Raw genomic sequence first — 15915 nt, forward strand, 5'->3', positions numbered from 1 at the left:
GAAAAGAAAAGATACTAAATGGGACTGTAGATATTTTAAAGAAGAAGCATTCACATTTCCAAATGACCCCATATTTAGGTACAACAACATATGAACAGGTATATTCAACCAAAACATATATAATCTACAATACCCACCACAGATTTACACAGCTAAGAATAGCATATAATGCCTTTTTTAATAAATAATAAGAGTTTATTGCAGAGTTCAGCAATAAATAATAAATAATATTATTAAGTAATAATAAATACAATAAAAACAATACTGTCAAAGCAGCAAACAGATACCTATGCTCATAAGTTTGCTACTTCTAATGTTATTCATGTTCATTCACACTTTTGATATAAATATCCAAAACTCGCCCCCGGTCTCCAAATAAGAATGAAAGTTTCAGTGTTTCTGAAGATCTCTCAGCATGCCGTCACAGTCTAACCCTCAGTGATCCGTGACATGTATTTAACTGCATGGAAATGTCATCCAGCCAAACCTTTCAGAACCTTGTTACTTTAAAATGACTATAAGGAGTTAACTCAACAATTAGCCCAATCTAATACTCATGATCTGGAGTTCCAGCAGACCGAAGAGGAATAAGAGGGCTGTAATATCACATATAGGCGATGAGAGAACCCTCCTAAAGGCTGTTTAATGTAGAGGATTCAGTAATCTCCCTTTAAAAGACTCAGTTCAACACAAAGCAGAGAGTTTTCTGGGTGCCATTTACTCTCTAACAATTATCACAAACGCAACTGCTGATAAGTAAACTAGAAAATCAGAGGAGTTGTGACCCTGATCACTCCTGAGTCCAATTAAGATGTCAAAGGAGAAGGAGACCACATCAGTTTCAATGTCTCCTCGAAATCCAGCGGAGGGGTGTAGCCACACATGTGATCTGCTTAGTGATGGTTCAGGGTGAATAGATTATTCATAGCGGGCTGCTGCCGTCGGACCTCTGGAAGGCTTTTAAATTTTTTAAACTGCATAACTTGTTTCTAGATGAACTATTAAAGCACATTTCTGCATGAATCATATTCCATCCTTGGGGGCAAAGCAGCAGCGCAAAGCCTGAACTTTGATGGGAACTGGGCGCAGTGCAATGCCCCATCTGGCTCGCACTGCGCGTAACAACAAAGCCGATGCCTACGTGTTCCTCCTCTGAAGGGGGTGGGGATGGCTGAGTGATGGAGACTGTTCATGTTTCTGTAAAAAGCAACGATTCCTCCATCAACCCATCCAAATGAACCATGAAGCAAAGCCAGCACAGAAGCATGTGACTTTACTGAGCTGCGGACTCTTTTCACATTTCAGCGATCAAGCGGCTCGGGGCATGTGTTAAAGTTAACTTACGCGTCCGTGATGGGATTAAAAATCAGTTTATTCTTGTAAAGCACACAATGTGTCGTCTTGATAACTTACAGCAGCCGATTAATATCGCAGCCAAACGTTTAAACCCTCGTTTGTGGAAACAAAATGGGACTAGGGCGAGCAAACAATGCCCGAACAGCATCTGCGTCCCTATGGCTACCCAGGCCAGATGGCTTGCAAGACAATAAACTCAAACCTCGCCGCATGAACTTAACTTTATCTGACAGAAAAAGAGACGAGCACTTTGCTGGAAAAAGTGGAACAATGATTCAATAAGATGCGCGTCTCTTCGTCAAAAACGACACAATTCTGGTCACTTAAATGCAACAGAAACGGAATTACCAGTTATAAATTAATCTTTGCGCAACTTTTATGCTTTTATGGTTCCGCTTACATCACCTGAAATAAGCCAACTGTTTAACCTCAACACGAGCCTCTGGCAAAATGAAAACAAACGAGTGGCACATGGTTCAAGAGGACCTCTAAAGTTACAGAGGAACAAGCGGGCATCCTTTGATTTAAAGCAACACGTAATTCACAGCGGAAACCAGAACATTAAACACAACCACGACGTTTTACCAAGCCGAAGCCTGTGGGGACATTTCCAAGTTTAAGCAACTGCAATTAGCGCTCACAGCTAACGTTTAGCTTAGCTAACTAACTCGCGAGGTCGTTACCCAACAGGATTGCCCCAGTAACGTAAAAGTTCAGAGAACACTGCTAAACTGGTTAACCAAAAGACTGTAGCAACACGATCTGCTGACCATGTAGGCAAAAATGCTGACACAAACAACTCCTCATTTCCGCAATAAAAGACATTCGTGTTAAAACGAGCTTTCACAATTATTAATTACCTCTATTTCAAAGTCAGGAAGGTTGAACGCTGTCCTGAACAGCGAGCAGAAGTGGGCTATGGCGGGGACTTCCCACCAAGACTGGATCTCTTCCACAGAAACTGTACATCCCTGGGACATTTTCGGTCTGGTAAAAATGTGTAACGTTTATTTCTCACATTAGAAAGTAGTTTCCTCAGCGACTTATAATGCCTCCGTAACATTACAAAGAAGAAAAAAGTTGCCACTGCCTTCCTGTTGGGGTAGTTGCCATTGCGACCCGGGGAGCGCTACAATCTGTTTCAATCAGCGTCTCACCGGAGCTGAACAGATGGGAAGGGCGATACCACCGCGCGAAGAATAGGGGGGTGCGACACATTTTCTCAATAAATGTAACAATATATGAGCATAAAAAGTAACTGTAATGGCTGAAATATCTACATAATTCATAGTTGGCCTTTAATCAATTGACATATTTGAGGCTTAATTGAAGTATTTCGTTATAGTTTTAAAGACAAGCGGTCAATCGCACCCCACCAATTTGATAATGCGCCGACCGTTTAAAGGGAATGTTTGTGAGTACTCTATAAAAAGTTTCACTCACCAGGTATGACAAAGGTGACCTATTTTACGTTTCATCAATATGTTTACGTTTAGTTACGAGTTTATATCACAGTAGTTGGCATATTTCTGCAGAATAATTTCCTTATTGCCAATGTCATATCATTACACACTAATTATTTACTCATTTACAACTACTTTTCAAGGACTACCGACGGGTGCTCAGCATGTCAGTATAACATAGGGCACAATAACTCCAGGTAGAGGGGAATTTAAGCAAACTGCAGAGAAAGTTATCCATACGCTGCGCAGGCGCTCCACCTATCGCAATATTGGAAAAGTCCATGCTTAGAGACCGATTGTGTCCAGAGACAGTAAAACTGACTGCTATTCTCAGTGGAACCAGCGCACACATATCTAAATTTATCAATATGATTCTATCGATTTAGCTAGTAATAGAACAAACAATGTCAACTCTTAGTAAGTGCTTTTATCTTGTCCAATAGTTGTGCAAATGTTTGTGCAATGTTTGCCCTAAAGGTGGCACTAGAGGAAAGGTCATGGGCTCTGCAAAATGAAAGCTTTTCTCATTTTTTGGAAGAATGTCTAAGCTGACATGTATTTATTGCATATAATATACAGTATCTTGATCATACAGCATGTGCTTATCAAATTTAGCAGCAAACATTTCTTTTTAACACACAGAGCATTCTCCTCAATACATATTCTGATCTACTGTTAGCCTTGATTCTTTACCCATCGGGTCTCCCAAAGCTCCTTCTCTAAGCTTAAAAAAGAAGCACCATAAAAAGCTTTTTGCATAGAAACACAATATAAATCAAACACAGCTGAATACATTTTCTTTCTGACAAGAAAGGACAAATTAATTAACTTTAATTGTTGAACTTTTTGTCGAAACATATTTTTTAGCGTGATGAATTCCTCTATATCTTTATTTCTGAAAGACTTTCCAGGATGCCAACATGTCGTATGTTAAACTAAATTATTAGTTTCTCTCATGGTTGTTTCTGGATCTTGCAAAAAAGTTAAAAGCTTTCACAATTTAAAGTCAGTTTTTTGTGACAGTGCATATTTACACTGGTACGGCCTGCATGTAAGTGACCAGAAGAAGAAGAAGACAAGTTAAAAACACATCAAATGCATGATATCTGACATTTTGAGATACTTTGCAGCATAGTAGAAAATGCTCAAAAGTGTCTACGCTGAATAAAAATTAGCAACAACAGCATCTTATCTCACATAAGCAGAAGTAACAACCACTCAATACGACCTCATATAATTTATCATTCCTTTAATCTGCTTCAATGTATGTTAGTTATCTAAACAATAAAGCATTTTGTAGACTCAGGCTGCTTTGGAGACTTTCAAATAATTTGTAATTCTTAATCCAAGGTGCCATAAGGTGGCAGCAGTTGGTAGTTGGACAATTCTGTGGTGGTCAGCCATTATTCTGCTGTCAAAGCAATGGAATCGGAAGCATTGCAAAACTAAAAAGAAGAACTGTAAAGTTCAAATAAAACTACAAACAAGTGTGGGAAATTGAGCAGTAATGAACCCTATGTATAGGTACAGGACACCCCCGGGTCATAATGCCAGACATTCACCACTGTAGTTAAACTGATGGTAGTGTGCACATCTGGAGTGTGAGAGGAATCCAGAGATACTGCAGACAACGTTCTCATACAAAATCTTCCACAAATCAGATATACTTTTTGTTTTCTTGTAGTTTTGTAGCTCTGGCTCCAGAGAAGTACATTTTTAGGAGGACATTTTTCCCCATTCATTGAGCAGAAAGCTGGTGGAAAAGGCAACAGAAGGTGAAACAGCTAAAACATGTATTATTTTCTAATCCTAAAATAATTTCTACTTCCTCGTCTCCTCTCTATTTCTTCTATCAACTATGAACCAGAAATTGATTTCAGCAAAAAACATGGTTCCCAAAACACTCCTGAAGGACTAAGGAGGCTTTACAAAAGGGGCTTTAATTGAGGATAAACAGGCTTTGACATTAGAGAAAGGAACATGACACATTATTCCACAGTATCAATGTAACTGAAAGTAAATGCATACTTTATCAGGAACATTGTTAATCCTTATCTAATCATGAGGCTGTAAAAAAACAAAACAATGGATACATGATGCAGGTCTGTCAGATGCCGTATTTCCTTAAGTTGGTGTGGAAGTGAAGTCGTTTTATACTGTGAAAATAACTGTGGACTACAACGAGAGGAGAAGAGTCGTGGATGTATGAACTGAAAAAGAGGGGAGAGGATGGAATGATAGACTTTTTTTCCAGAGCTGACATTTTGATTGGCACAGATAGGAAAGTACATGAGTAAATTAACTATGGCTTGTTTCCATTGATTGTCCTAATAAACGCTGACAGTGAGCCAGCAGACTTTCTCTAACTGGATTGCTGTCATTAATACAGCGGTGAATTCTCTAAAGTGACAGGTCTGCTGTGAAAAACATCCATTTGTAAACCAATTACAGTGTGAAAGATGGCCATGTCTTTTATTATATTTTACCCCTGGCCCTATTATGACTTTTATTTTTATATCTTACTAAGAATAAAAGGTGTGCTCAGGAAATGTATTATTCCAGAATAAAACAACCAGAAATTAAAGCTTTTCTCTGCTAATGAGATAATTAAATATCTATTGAAAATAATAGTTTTTCCATTGAGAGGGATCAATTCATCAATCGATGCTTATGAAAAACTAGTTTGAGGACAATGAGCAGTTGGTCTGGTGCTCACGTGTTCATATTAAATTTCCTTTGATAACCTTTTCTTTTCGGCATCAGTGTTAAAACGCCCCAAACAATGCTAATGACACTGGATATTACTATTAGTAGTAATTTGAAGTCTGTGAACATTTGGGACATTCATGTTGCCTGGAGGCATTATGTAATCCCAGTCTGTTGAACAGAGAGCTCATTGCCGATGGGCAACTTTTTGTGCTTCTCTGTGTTGTGTGTATATAGATAGAAATACGCAATTAATTCTAATTATCGACATTTGTCCCGGCTGACTGTTGTGTGGAGGTACTGAGCTGGCAGCTCCGGAGGCATGAGTTCATGTCGAGTTGTGTTAGTGTGGAGCTGGGTTGCCGGGGCTGTCACACTGAGAGTCACCACGAGAGGGAGGGACTTAGGCAGCAGGACAATGCTGGTGTTTGTGCAACGGCCCCTGAGTGGCGGCTGGTTCTCTCAGATCGCTCTCGCTTGACTACCACTGCTGCAAGCACTGCTGGAGTGAAAGAAAGTGGACTGCTTGATCCTGCGTGTGGAATGCCTCGACAGAGGTAAGATCCTAGCTCCCAACTACCGAGTCTCTGTGATGGATGGAAATTAAGTTTTTTGTAAGCTGTCTCATGGGGCTTGTGCCGCGTGAGCGGGGAGCTCCAGAGCAGTTTCAGGGGGAAACTGGAGGTTGGCTTGGGGTGAGGCACCCTTGTCTGTGTTTTGGCAGGGTCACTGCTGTGAGTGAATGGAAGTGAAAGAAAGTTTCACAGAAAGAGGCTCAGCGAAAGGCATGTGTAGAATGTGACTAGGCTTCAGAGAAAGAGACAGAGCTCAGAAGTAGGAAAAAAAGACGAAAAAGCCTTTAAGATGACACAGAATGATAGAAAGCACAAAAAAAGACAAGTAGATAAAACAAGAAAGATTGTTTCTGTTACTCTAAGTGGAGAAGATGGGCAAGGATAGAGTGAAGGTTTGCAAAGTAAAAATAGAGACAGCATGGAAGTGGTGAGATTAAGAGAGAGATTAATTAAAGAGCTGGGAAAAGAGGGAAGTCAGGATGGGAAAAAACTGAAAAAGCGTGAATAAAAATGACAACATGGTCAAAGGAAGCAAGTGATTAGGTTTGCACTGCATTTGTGTGGTCTGTCATATATTTCTCAAGCTAGACTACATATTGTTGAACTTTATGAAAGGAAAGCCAGTCTAAAAGATAAAAATAAAAAAAACTGTTAGACAATCTTTAAACCTTACTTCAAATGTCATTTTCAATTCTTAGTAAAAACTATTTCAAATGCAGTTCAAAGGGAACTGCAGGCCCCTCATTTTACCTCCCCCCCCCTCCTTGTTAGATCCAATCCCTTTTAGCTGACAGATTATAGAGACTCAAGATGTTCTTTCTCTGTGTGGTAGTCCCAGGATATACCGCCATTCAGATTTCTGAATGACTCGCTCTAGGTTTTTTTTGTTTTTCAAATCTGACATTACAACCATTTAATCCTTATTAACTGCAAGCGTTTTGTGTGTGTTCATACAGTGGGCGCCGGTTTTGATGTGTACAGTACAAGTACAACAAAGCAGAAAGGCTGGCTGAAGCAAACAGATCAAGTGCCTCTTCTTTTTGGCCAGGACAGAAAAGAGGGCGTCCACCCATGCAGTACCAGGAGGCGGTCCTGCTTTACCACATTAAAAGAGACTGAGAGCAGCATTTGTGGCGTGGGTGGGCGTGTGAAGAGCTAAGCTGTGGTTACATCTGTGGGCTGTGTGCCGAACTGAGGTAAAGAGGGGGGAAAAGGAAGAGGACAAAGACGGGAAGAGTAGCTGGAAGAGAACGAAGGTGTAGAGGGCGAGGAGCCCAAAAACAGGCAGGATGGGAGAGAAGAAAGTTAGGTAAGTAGCTTCTCTCTTAATGTTTGCTTTTTGATGCTGTGGCTCCAGTCCTGATTGTGTCCAGTTTATCTGCATCTTTGCTCATGAACAACTATAAGATTTTCACAGTTGGCCTCGGCGACTTTGCATAAACGGGTTTGTTTATGCGTGTGTCTAATGTTGATCCCTTCGCAGTCTCCCTGCTAAGCTGATTAATGGGGGCGTGGCAGGCCTGGTTGGTGTGACATGTGTATTTCCTATTGACCTGGCAAAGACCCGCCTACAGAACCAGCAGGGCATCCAAGTCTACAAAGGAATGTGAGTGGGGGGGGTTCCCCGGTCAGAGTTAATCTGCTCCTGTAATTGATATGTCACATTTAAAGATAGAGGGTTTAACATAATGCTATTTGTTTTTGCTGTGGAGCTATTTCCTCAATTCTATTGACAAACGTCTCTTCCTACAACCAAGAACCAAAGTGGAAGCTTCATCTTCTTAAAGTATCAATGTCCTCCTGCTGGTGGAGGTTCCTGGATAACAACACTCTCTAATTTGAGCTACACACACGACAGTATAATCTAATAGATCACATCTCACATGGCGTCTCCGTGGCAGAGCAATCAAACAAGATTCACTTTTCCCCATATTGTTTTACACGAGTTCATACAAAACTCACTTGTGGTTGTGCGTTTTGATTGGCTGCCAGGATAACGTTAAAGCATTTAATGTTGTTAAACCTATTTAAAACCCTATCAATTTTCAAATAATTGCTTTCGTCATACAATTTGAGACAAAATCAAGTGATGTAGAGAAGAAGACAGACTCTGTGTCCTTAAAAGACACACTGACCCGGACTTATATACAGCACACATCTGGTGAGCATCAATACAGCTGGCCGGTCGGGCGTGGCCATCCTGTTTGTGTTCAGCTGCCTGTGGTTCTCCACTGTGAATCAGACATGGAAAATATCCTCCATCATTTATTCCTGTTAAAAAGCTAGTAACGTCTTTTCCTTTAAATAAAAACTAAAAATCAGCATAACTGATATCACTGTTCTCTTTCTGGTTTGCTATGAAAACAGGAGATACTTATTGGGGATTTGGGTACAAATCCAGGCATATTTGACCTAAAAGTCTGCCTGTTAATGGTGGTAATCTGTCTGTTAAAGTTAACGTTAATGGGGTATGACAAGATATGGATACTTTTAAAATTAACCTCATACACTCACCATTCTACATGAAAAACAGTAAAGCATCAAGTCATTTTGTTTTTGTTGTATTTAAAGGTTTGACTGTCTGGCTAAGACTGTACGCTCCGAGGGCTACTTTGGATGCTACAGAGGTATTATTTGCATTTCTACCCCATGTGACAAACGGCACTCGTGATTTATAAGTAATCTTACCACTAATGCAGTTGTTTTTCCTGCAGGATCTAAATATTTTCATTAAAATAACCAGCATTTGCTGCAATTAGTTCCCGGTCCTAAGCTGCAGTTTAGGTCTGTTCTATTTGTGAACCTTAGTGGAAACTTTTATTTGTGTCCTCCAGGTGCTGCAGTGAACCTCACACTAGTTACACCAGAGAAAGCAATAAAACTAGCTGCCAATGATGTCTTCAGACAGAAGCTATCAAAGGATGGGTAATTTTGTTTTACCTTCACTTATAATATAATAAGATGCATCCATATTAAACAAAACTGGACAATAGATTTGTCCAAAACAAAGCCTCGAATGTGCTAAACGGGCAGGTAAGAAAATCAGTTTTAAGTTTGGTTTAATGAAGAACATGGAGTCCAATTGGACTTGTAGCACACCATAAATCTATGCTGAATGGGACAAAACAACTACTTACACAAAATGCTACACATCTCAAGTTGCTCAAATTGCTCAAATGCTCGATTTCTGGAAGCATTGCATCTTCTTTAATGGAATGTTTCACTGTATGTCCGCCACTGATAATGCTCTGTCTCCAAAGGCATTTGCCCCTGTGGGGGGAGGTGCTGGCAGGGTGTGGGGCCGGGACCTGTCAGGTGGTGGTAACCACTCCCATGGAGATGCTCAAAATCCAGCTCCAGGATGCAGGAAGGCTTGGTGAGTTGTGTGTGGGGTTCAAAGCTAATATGCATTTTCTTTTTTTCAATTATCATTATATTTACAGTTTGATCGATTTTCTACAAGTTTATGTAATGTATCTAAATAAACAAGGCCCAGTATGGTTGTTCACAGTTGTTCACAGCTCTTATAACAGAAACAGAAGGCATCACGGTGACTGCTGCAGGACTGGATTAACCTCTGGGGGTTTCCTAACCTGAGATGGTTTTGTGTTTACCAATCAGCTGCACAAAGGCCCGTGCCAACTCCAGCTCAGGCAGCTGCTCCCGGTCCCGCTCCATCGTTGGTGGCCCCCCCACCGCAAGCCCAATCAATTCCCGCACAGAGGCCCTCAGCCACTGGCATCACTGTGGAGCTCCTGAAGACTCGCGGCCTGGCCGGTCTCTACAGGGGGGCAGGAGCTACGCTGATGAGGTTGACATACAAAGAAAGACAAACTCACTCACTCACAATCTCTCCCAGTTATCTTACTGAGTCTGACCTTTACATACACTCACTGTGGCCATACCCATCAATGCCAGGTCAGAACTTTCTTTCAAATCTGCCTTTTTTTTCGGCTGGACTCACTTCACCTTACATAAGTCTGGCTGAGCTTGTTATATTTCCCAACAGATTTGCCAATCAACACTGATCAATGGTGTCCCGCAGCTATGTCTGGTTGTTATGCTGCAGTTGAACTGGTTCATGTCTTTCGCCCCTTTTCTGACCCCATTCCCTTACAGTTGTGTTTTTTTCCCCGTTAATCATCAAGTATCTGATTATCTTCCACTAACCTAACCACTTTTAAATCAATATTTTCAGGGACGTTCCCTTCTCAATGATCTACTTCCCGCTCTTTGCCAACCTTAATGCGTTGGGCCGAGAGAGAGGCGACGCCCCGGGTAATGTGCAGGCCAAGGCTCCGTTCTGGCAGTCCTTTGTGGCAGGCTGCTCCGCTGGCTCAGTGGCAGCTGTGGCTGTTACACCGCTGGATGGTGAGTGGAAGACAGACAGAGACAGCAAAGGCAGGGTGGCAGCCATAAAATGGAGCATTGCCTCTCGATTGTAGGGGAAAATCACGTGAAGGAGCAGCAACTTTGCTTAAGTCAGCGATTGTTAAACAGGAACTGAATTCAGACAAAGTCATTAGGGTGTGAGTGATGTCACAGCTACCATTATGCTGAAAATAATACAAAAGTAGCACACAAAGCCCCTTTGTCACACATTGTTTTAAATATGCACACAGTGATAAAGACCCGTCTGCAGACCTTGCAAAAGGGAGAGGGAGAAGACACGTATCGGGGTATTCTTGACTGCACAAGGTAAGACTGTCAGCTAACATATTTGCTTTTTCAGTAATCATTAGAGCTAAGAACCTTGCGCACCTTCCGTCCTCGTCTTTCTAGCATTGTCCAACTTGTGCATTTTGCAGGCGCATCATGAGGCGAGAGGGTCCGGCGACGTTCCTGAAGGGTGCGACATGTCGCGCTTTAGTCATCGCGCCTCTCTTTGGCATTGCGCAGGGTGTCTACTTTCTCGGAGTTGGGGAAATGATTCTGGATTTTTTGGGATAAGTGTGTAGCGTTTGTGGTGGCAGTTGTGATGTTTCTTGAGGAATAACACGCAGCTTACATCTGCACAGAATGAATGAGAAACCTGAACGAACAGAGAATACACAGAGAAATACAGCTATATTCTGCTAACCAAAGGAAGAGAGATAAATAAGAGATTCTACTCACTAAAAAGTGGACTAGAGGGCTCTGACTAATTCCGTTTCTTTAAGACTTTACATGTTGTCACCAGGGTTGTGTTGGTTAAACAAGGTACTGAATGGGTGTGGGTGAGACAAATCTGAGGGTTCAGTATGTAAACCATGTCTTGGTAACCCTGGGGTGCTGCTTGGTGCAATACACCTGGGGCTCATCCTGTTCTTTTCACCTGAGGGAAATTATTCTGTCTGGTTGTTATGAAAGCCCAGCTGAATATTGTTTGAGGCTGCTAACTAAAATGCCTACCAATCCGACCATTTTCTTTGGTCTGTGCATTGCTATGCGTTACTGACTAATTCCCCTGTATTTGAATCTAATGTTAAATAATGTCTGATTTCAGAGTGTGAGCTTGGCTTGACTTCCAAAGCCAGTATTTCATTCTTCAGTGCGATGTCTAAAACAGGAGTTCGACATCCTCCTGTCTACTCTGTTATGCATTCCTCCCACTCCATCCTGTAGGTCGGGGTTGTAATCTTGGATTCTATCCCTGGACTGGAAGGTACAACCTGTCAGTCTCTAAGGTCAGCTGTTAATCTGATGATAATGCTTTAATCCCAGTATTAGCATACAATATACCTTAACAAACAGCTCACTTCCTGCTCAAAAGCCTGCAGGTTAAACATCTGAATCGCTAGGACCCCCTCCTCTCCACAGATTGCAAGAGTTTCAGTAAAACCCACAGCGGTTAGTTTGCCCGCTTAATTCTGATTAAAAATTAGTTGCTTTGAATGATGTGTGCAAAATAACTGCAGAAAATGCAATCGCCTTATCATTGCTGTTAGTTTCTAAAGAATCGACACTGGAAGTCTTAAATTGATTAAACGGGACTGGTGGTGTTGAAACATTGTTTTGGTACTTTGGTCCACTTTAGCAAGGAAAATTATAATTGTTAGACCCATTGAGGCAGAGTGGCACCTGGTCTTGCCAACTGTCACTACTCAATCCCAATCAGTGGCACTAAAAGCTGTTATTTTTGTTTTTTTTGTACATTTTTAATGAAAGACCTATTTTGATGTGGCTAGTGTACCTAGGCTACTACATTTTCCTCATTGTAGAGTGAACATAGCCTGAGTTAACTGTTTGTTTACAATCTGTAAATAAAGATAATTCATACATAATGACTTCACTGTGTCACAAATTTATTTCTTTCAGATTCTGCATTGCGTCACGGCAACGCTGAGCACCTCTTTCCAGACACACATACACACACAGACGCATACAAAAGCAATTTCTTATCTGTAGTTAACACAAAATGTAGATAAATTAAGTGAAAGAGTCTTTGGTTTGTAGCTATTCCGCCTGAAACAGCTAAAGGCAAAGACTTGCAATGCCATTGCAAAATGAAGTAGTAACATAGTCATCTCCCAGAGAGGTAAGTAAGAGGACGTGTGTAAAAAGCATTTATGAATGATCATTCAGTTCATTAGGCTATTAAAAAAGTACATGAACACGCCACATTGCATCACATTAAAGGTTTTCTTTGACCCCGATAATTGGCAAATTGCTCGACAAGCTCTTCTACTTGGTCAGTGGTCACCTTAAAGATTCCACCCAAGTCCACGCGGCTTCCTCCCAATCCACCGTTAATCCAAGAATTTACGGTTGGGGTTGGCACCAAACAAGCTCACTCTGATTTCAGGCATCATCTGTGAAGAAGGAGGTCGGCATACAGTAAAGTAAGCTTAAGGACAGACCTGAAGAAACTGATAAAGAGGAAAAAGCATGAATAAATGTTTTATCTTTTTCGCTAATTGACAGTGAAGTGACAATAAGTTTGATTAAGTATTAATTGCACACACCTTTGAGGTGAAGCAAAGCCTCTAATGTGGAGGAAGCAGCCAACATTTGGCCTTAACATGAATAAACTTTATCACTTCAAAAAGCAACACAATAATGACAAAATTCATGTTTACCTCAATAGTTTTCCCATTACCAGCATGATTAGTCAAAGCATCGTCCCATTTTAAACACAGTTAATAACCGTTTGACTGAACCATCAAATTCATTTCTTACTTTCAGCTCTTCAAACTTTAGGTTCGCTGAAAAAACACGAAGCGCTGCGTTGCCCTCCATTGACGAACAACAGAAACTGCATTTAACGGTCATAAACAATGATCTGGATTCACAGCACATGATCAGAGTTACTCAACCTGTTGAGCTATAAGTTCAAGCCTGCACTCCAAAGTGTTGGAAACCTTGATCTTCCCATTGTCATTGTACACTTCAACTCCCCCACAGCTGTTAAAACAGAGGAAACATTTACTGCTCAACAGAACCGTCTCAAGTGGGACTAACAGCATTAATAAAATCTAAATCAACACATTTAAAATCAAAGGCTTGAAGCTTATATAAATATAAGACAATCTTACATGTCAGGTGGAAGGAAACGATTCTCATCGATCTTGACAGCGATATTGCTCTTCACTGCTTCTTTGTAAATAGGGATGTTCTTATTAACTGCTGCCTGTCGGGTAACAAAACAGATGACATCACTTCCACTGTCTATAATGCATGTTAAGTATGTGCTTTCCTACATAAACTGTAATAATTAGAATCAGATCAGCCCCACCTGAACCAATTCTACGTCCTGCTTTCGGCAGCGAATGGTAACTTTTGGTTCCAGCAGCTGGTAAAATCCCTACAAAAAGAAACAAAACAAAGAGAACTAATAGACCAGTTGGTTTAAGAGTGTTTTTTTTCACCTCTGCACTATTCTGTACCTGAAGCACCAGGCCCTCCAACAGCTTGGAGTACCTATCAGGGTCCTTGGCAATCTCTGCAAGTCCTCGACGGGCCTCATTTAGCAGGTCCTGAGACATGAATTGAGAAAAATCTTATATTTTGCAGATACATTTGAAATCATCATCAATCATGTTCTAATACAAGGACAAACATAAGCACACATGCATGCTACCGTCATCTATAAAATATATTAAAAAGGTATCGCAGTTAAGATGATCTATGCATTTAAAAGCTAAATGCACTCTGGTAAATTTGTGCCAAAAACTGACAAAGAATATAGAGCTGTGATCTCTCACCGTGATCAGGTCATCTCGGACCTTCAGCACCTTTAGCCTCGCTTGGTTCATCAGATTAGACATCTGGCTGAGGAGAGAGGATTACTGTGATCGATCTTATTTCCTTTAGGCAGCAGAGCTATCCGTGAATGTTCCGGCCCAAAGAGCCATCAAACCTGGCAAATTCCCTAAAGATATGCAAGACTACAAGCCCTCAAATATGTAAGTATTTGGGTGAATTGTGAGATGAAAAAGCACAAAAACAGCCTCGCAGAAACAGACGGAGTCAATATCCCACCTGAGCTAAAACAAGGAAAATAAGGTTTGCATTTATATGGCACCCTCTTTTGTAAGGGACTACATGAATTTGCATTTCAATGCAAATACGTCCAGGAGCAACGTGTTTTTTTGCTTAACCCATTGATGCTTTGACATGTGGAGGAACCAGAGTTCAGCTTTCAGTCTGTTTATTATCTGCAACTCTTTTTCTAATCATGGTTATGTGCTTGAACGTCTCCAGAGCTACATTTTCCCTTTACTGGTTTCATTTGTCCAATCTGCCAACAAATAACCCAAAACTCACATTTTCTTGTGCTGTTCAATCTGCTTTTCCTTCTTTTCATAGTATTCCATGATTTTCACCCGCTGAGTCTGCACCAGACGACCTTTCTCAATGTTGAACTCCTCCTCTGCCTGCAAACAAATATGTGTTCATTATCGGTTCATGTTGACGTGTGGGGGGGACGAAAAAAAGGACAATCACAAGACTGACTAACTGGCAGACAAGCTTCAATTACCTTAGCATCAATTTCCTCGACTTTCTCACTGGCCTCCTGCTCGATGAAGGCCATCATGTGCTTGATCTGCCATAAGAGACAAAACAGTTAATCTGAATATGTACAATCTCTTTTTTGACTGTCTAAATCTAAGAGGAGCGTATGTTTAACAGAGCTGTGTGTGCAAAGGGAACTTTTTTATTAATTGAAAGGAATGTGAACTTGTTGACATCAGTTTCAATATGCAGCGCGCTTTAATGTAAAAGAGCCCTGACAAAATAGTGAAATGCTAAAACTATTGGTTAAATAAAGGCAAAACAGTTGTTAAACGGAGTCACGTCCACATTTTGCGTCCCTTAGATGTGTTGACACCGAGTTTGTAAAGTTTTGTCGACCGGATGAACCATCTTACCTGTTTCTGAACATCAGCATCGGTGAGCGCCATGTCTATTTTTATGCGTTTTGCTTTATAAAGTCCGAAAAAGTAATCCAACAACTTCAGAACCACTTTGATAGACAACAGAAACGGGAACGGTCGACGGCACGGACTTTTCTCCTAAGTTTCTAGTCGAGGTTGCTAAACGTGACGGAACTAAACTGACGCAAACTTTCAAAATAAAAGGGAAGGTCGAGTACTCAGAACCTCTCGTTTCACGTTTTAAAGTTTATATAGCGAACATATTGTTTACTTACAATCTTACACCTTTAACTACTAGTGGAATGACACAAAACGTTTCTTTTTTGTCACAATAAATAACTGCAGTGACTCCAGTGTTAAGAAAATGCTGAGAGGGCGTCACCTGACGACACTGTCTATTATGTGATCTTTTTAAACTTCTCTACTTCCTGTAGAGGAGAGCATTATTTTAACGTTTCA

The 15915-nt window shown here is 40.9% G+C and overlaps 3 protein-coding genes across 5 annotated transcripts in view; 1 reads left to right on the forward strand and 2 right to left on the reverse strand.

Moving 5' to 3' along the window:
• The window catches only part of cecr2 (CECR2 histone acetyl-lysine reader), a 36812-nt gene extending 34319 nt beyond the window's left edge, over window positions 1–2493 (reverse strand). Inside the window, exon 1 of the mRNA XM_072385401.1 lies at window positions 2217–2493. Coding sequence (XP_072241502.1) covers window positions 2217–2336 — 120 coding nt within the window. The 5' untranslated portion in view covers window positions 2337–2493. The remainder of the gene's footprint in view (window positions 1–2216) is intronic.
• A 3452-nt stretch (window positions 2494–5945) lies between these two features.
• Window positions 5946–12357, forward strand: slc25a18 (solute carrier family 25 member 18). 3 transcript variants are annotated; one of them, XM_072385402.1, is made up of 10 exons: window positions 5946–6082; window positions 7057–7409; window positions 7584–7706; window positions 8672–8727; window positions 8935–9025; window positions 9361–9476; window positions 9722–9911; window positions 10299–10471; window positions 10723–10798; window positions 10909–12357. In XM_072385402.1, exons 2-10 carry the CDS (start codon window positions 7390–7392, stop codon window positions 11048–11050), a joined length of 987 nt encoding a protein of 328 aa, XP_072241503.1. In that variant the 5' UTR covers window positions 5946–6082; window positions 7057–7389; the 3' UTR covers window positions 11051–12357. The 3 variants fall into 3 exon arrangements, with proteins under 3 accessions (XP_072241503.1, XP_072241504.1, XP_072241505.1); XM_072385403.1 differs by having other exon boundaries at window positions 7149–7409; XM_072385404.1 differs by lacking the exon at window positions 7057–7409.
• Window positions 12358–12367: 10 nt separating this feature from the next.
• On the reverse strand, window positions 12368–15645 carry atp6v1e1a (ATPase H+ transporting V1 subunit E1a). The gene is made up of 9 exons (XM_072385405.1): window positions 15451–15645; window positions 15060–15125; window positions 14846–14955; window positions 14284–14350; window positions 13966–14055; window positions 13815–13883; window positions 13615–13709; window positions 13396–13483; window positions 12368–12891 (listed from the first exon to the last, which is right to left on the reverse strand). Exons 1-9 carry the CDS (start codon window positions 15481–15483, stop codon window positions 12829–12831), a joined length of 681 nt encoding a protein of 226 aa, XP_072241506.1. The 5' UTR covers window positions 15484–15645; the 3' UTR covers window positions 12368–12828.
• Window positions 15646–15915: the final 270 nt, after the last annotated feature.

The sequence above is a fragment of the Leuresthes tenuis genome, unplaced genomic scaffold (genome assembly GCF_036924035.1).
Source record: "Leuresthes tenuis unplaced genomic scaffold, fLeuTen1.0.hap1 SCAF_5, whole genome shotgun sequence".
NCBI classification, from domain to species: Eukaryota; Metazoa; Chordata; class Actinopteri; order Atheriniformes; family Atherinopsidae; genus Leuresthes; species Leuresthes tenuis.

Excerpts from the sequence above, each read along its gene's own strand:
- slc25a18 (XM_072385402.1), top strand. The coding sequence starts at position 7,390 with ATGGGAGAGAAGAAAGTTAG. Across the intron at positions 7,410-7,583 it reads ATGGGAGAGAAGAAAGTTAG|TCTCCCTGCTAAGCTGATTA; the intron begins GTAAGTAGCTTC and ends ATCCCTTCGCAG. Across the intron at positions 9,912-10,298 it reads GCAGGAGCTACGCTGATGAG|GGACGTTCCCTTCTCAATGA; the intron begins GTTGACATACAA and ends CAATATTTTCAG.
- atp6v1e1a (XM_072385405.1), bottom strand. The coding sequence starts at position 15,483 with ATGGCGCTCACCGATGCTGATGTTCAGAAACAG. Across the intron at positions 15,126-15,450 it reads ATGCTGATGTTCAGAAACAG|ATCAAGCACATGATGGCCTT; the intron begins GTAAGATGGTTC and ends CTCTTATGGCAG. Across the intron at positions 13,710-13,814 it reads AGGACGTAGAATTGGTTCAG|GCAGCAGTTAATAAGAACAT; the intron begins GTGGGGCTGATC and ends GTTACCCGACAG.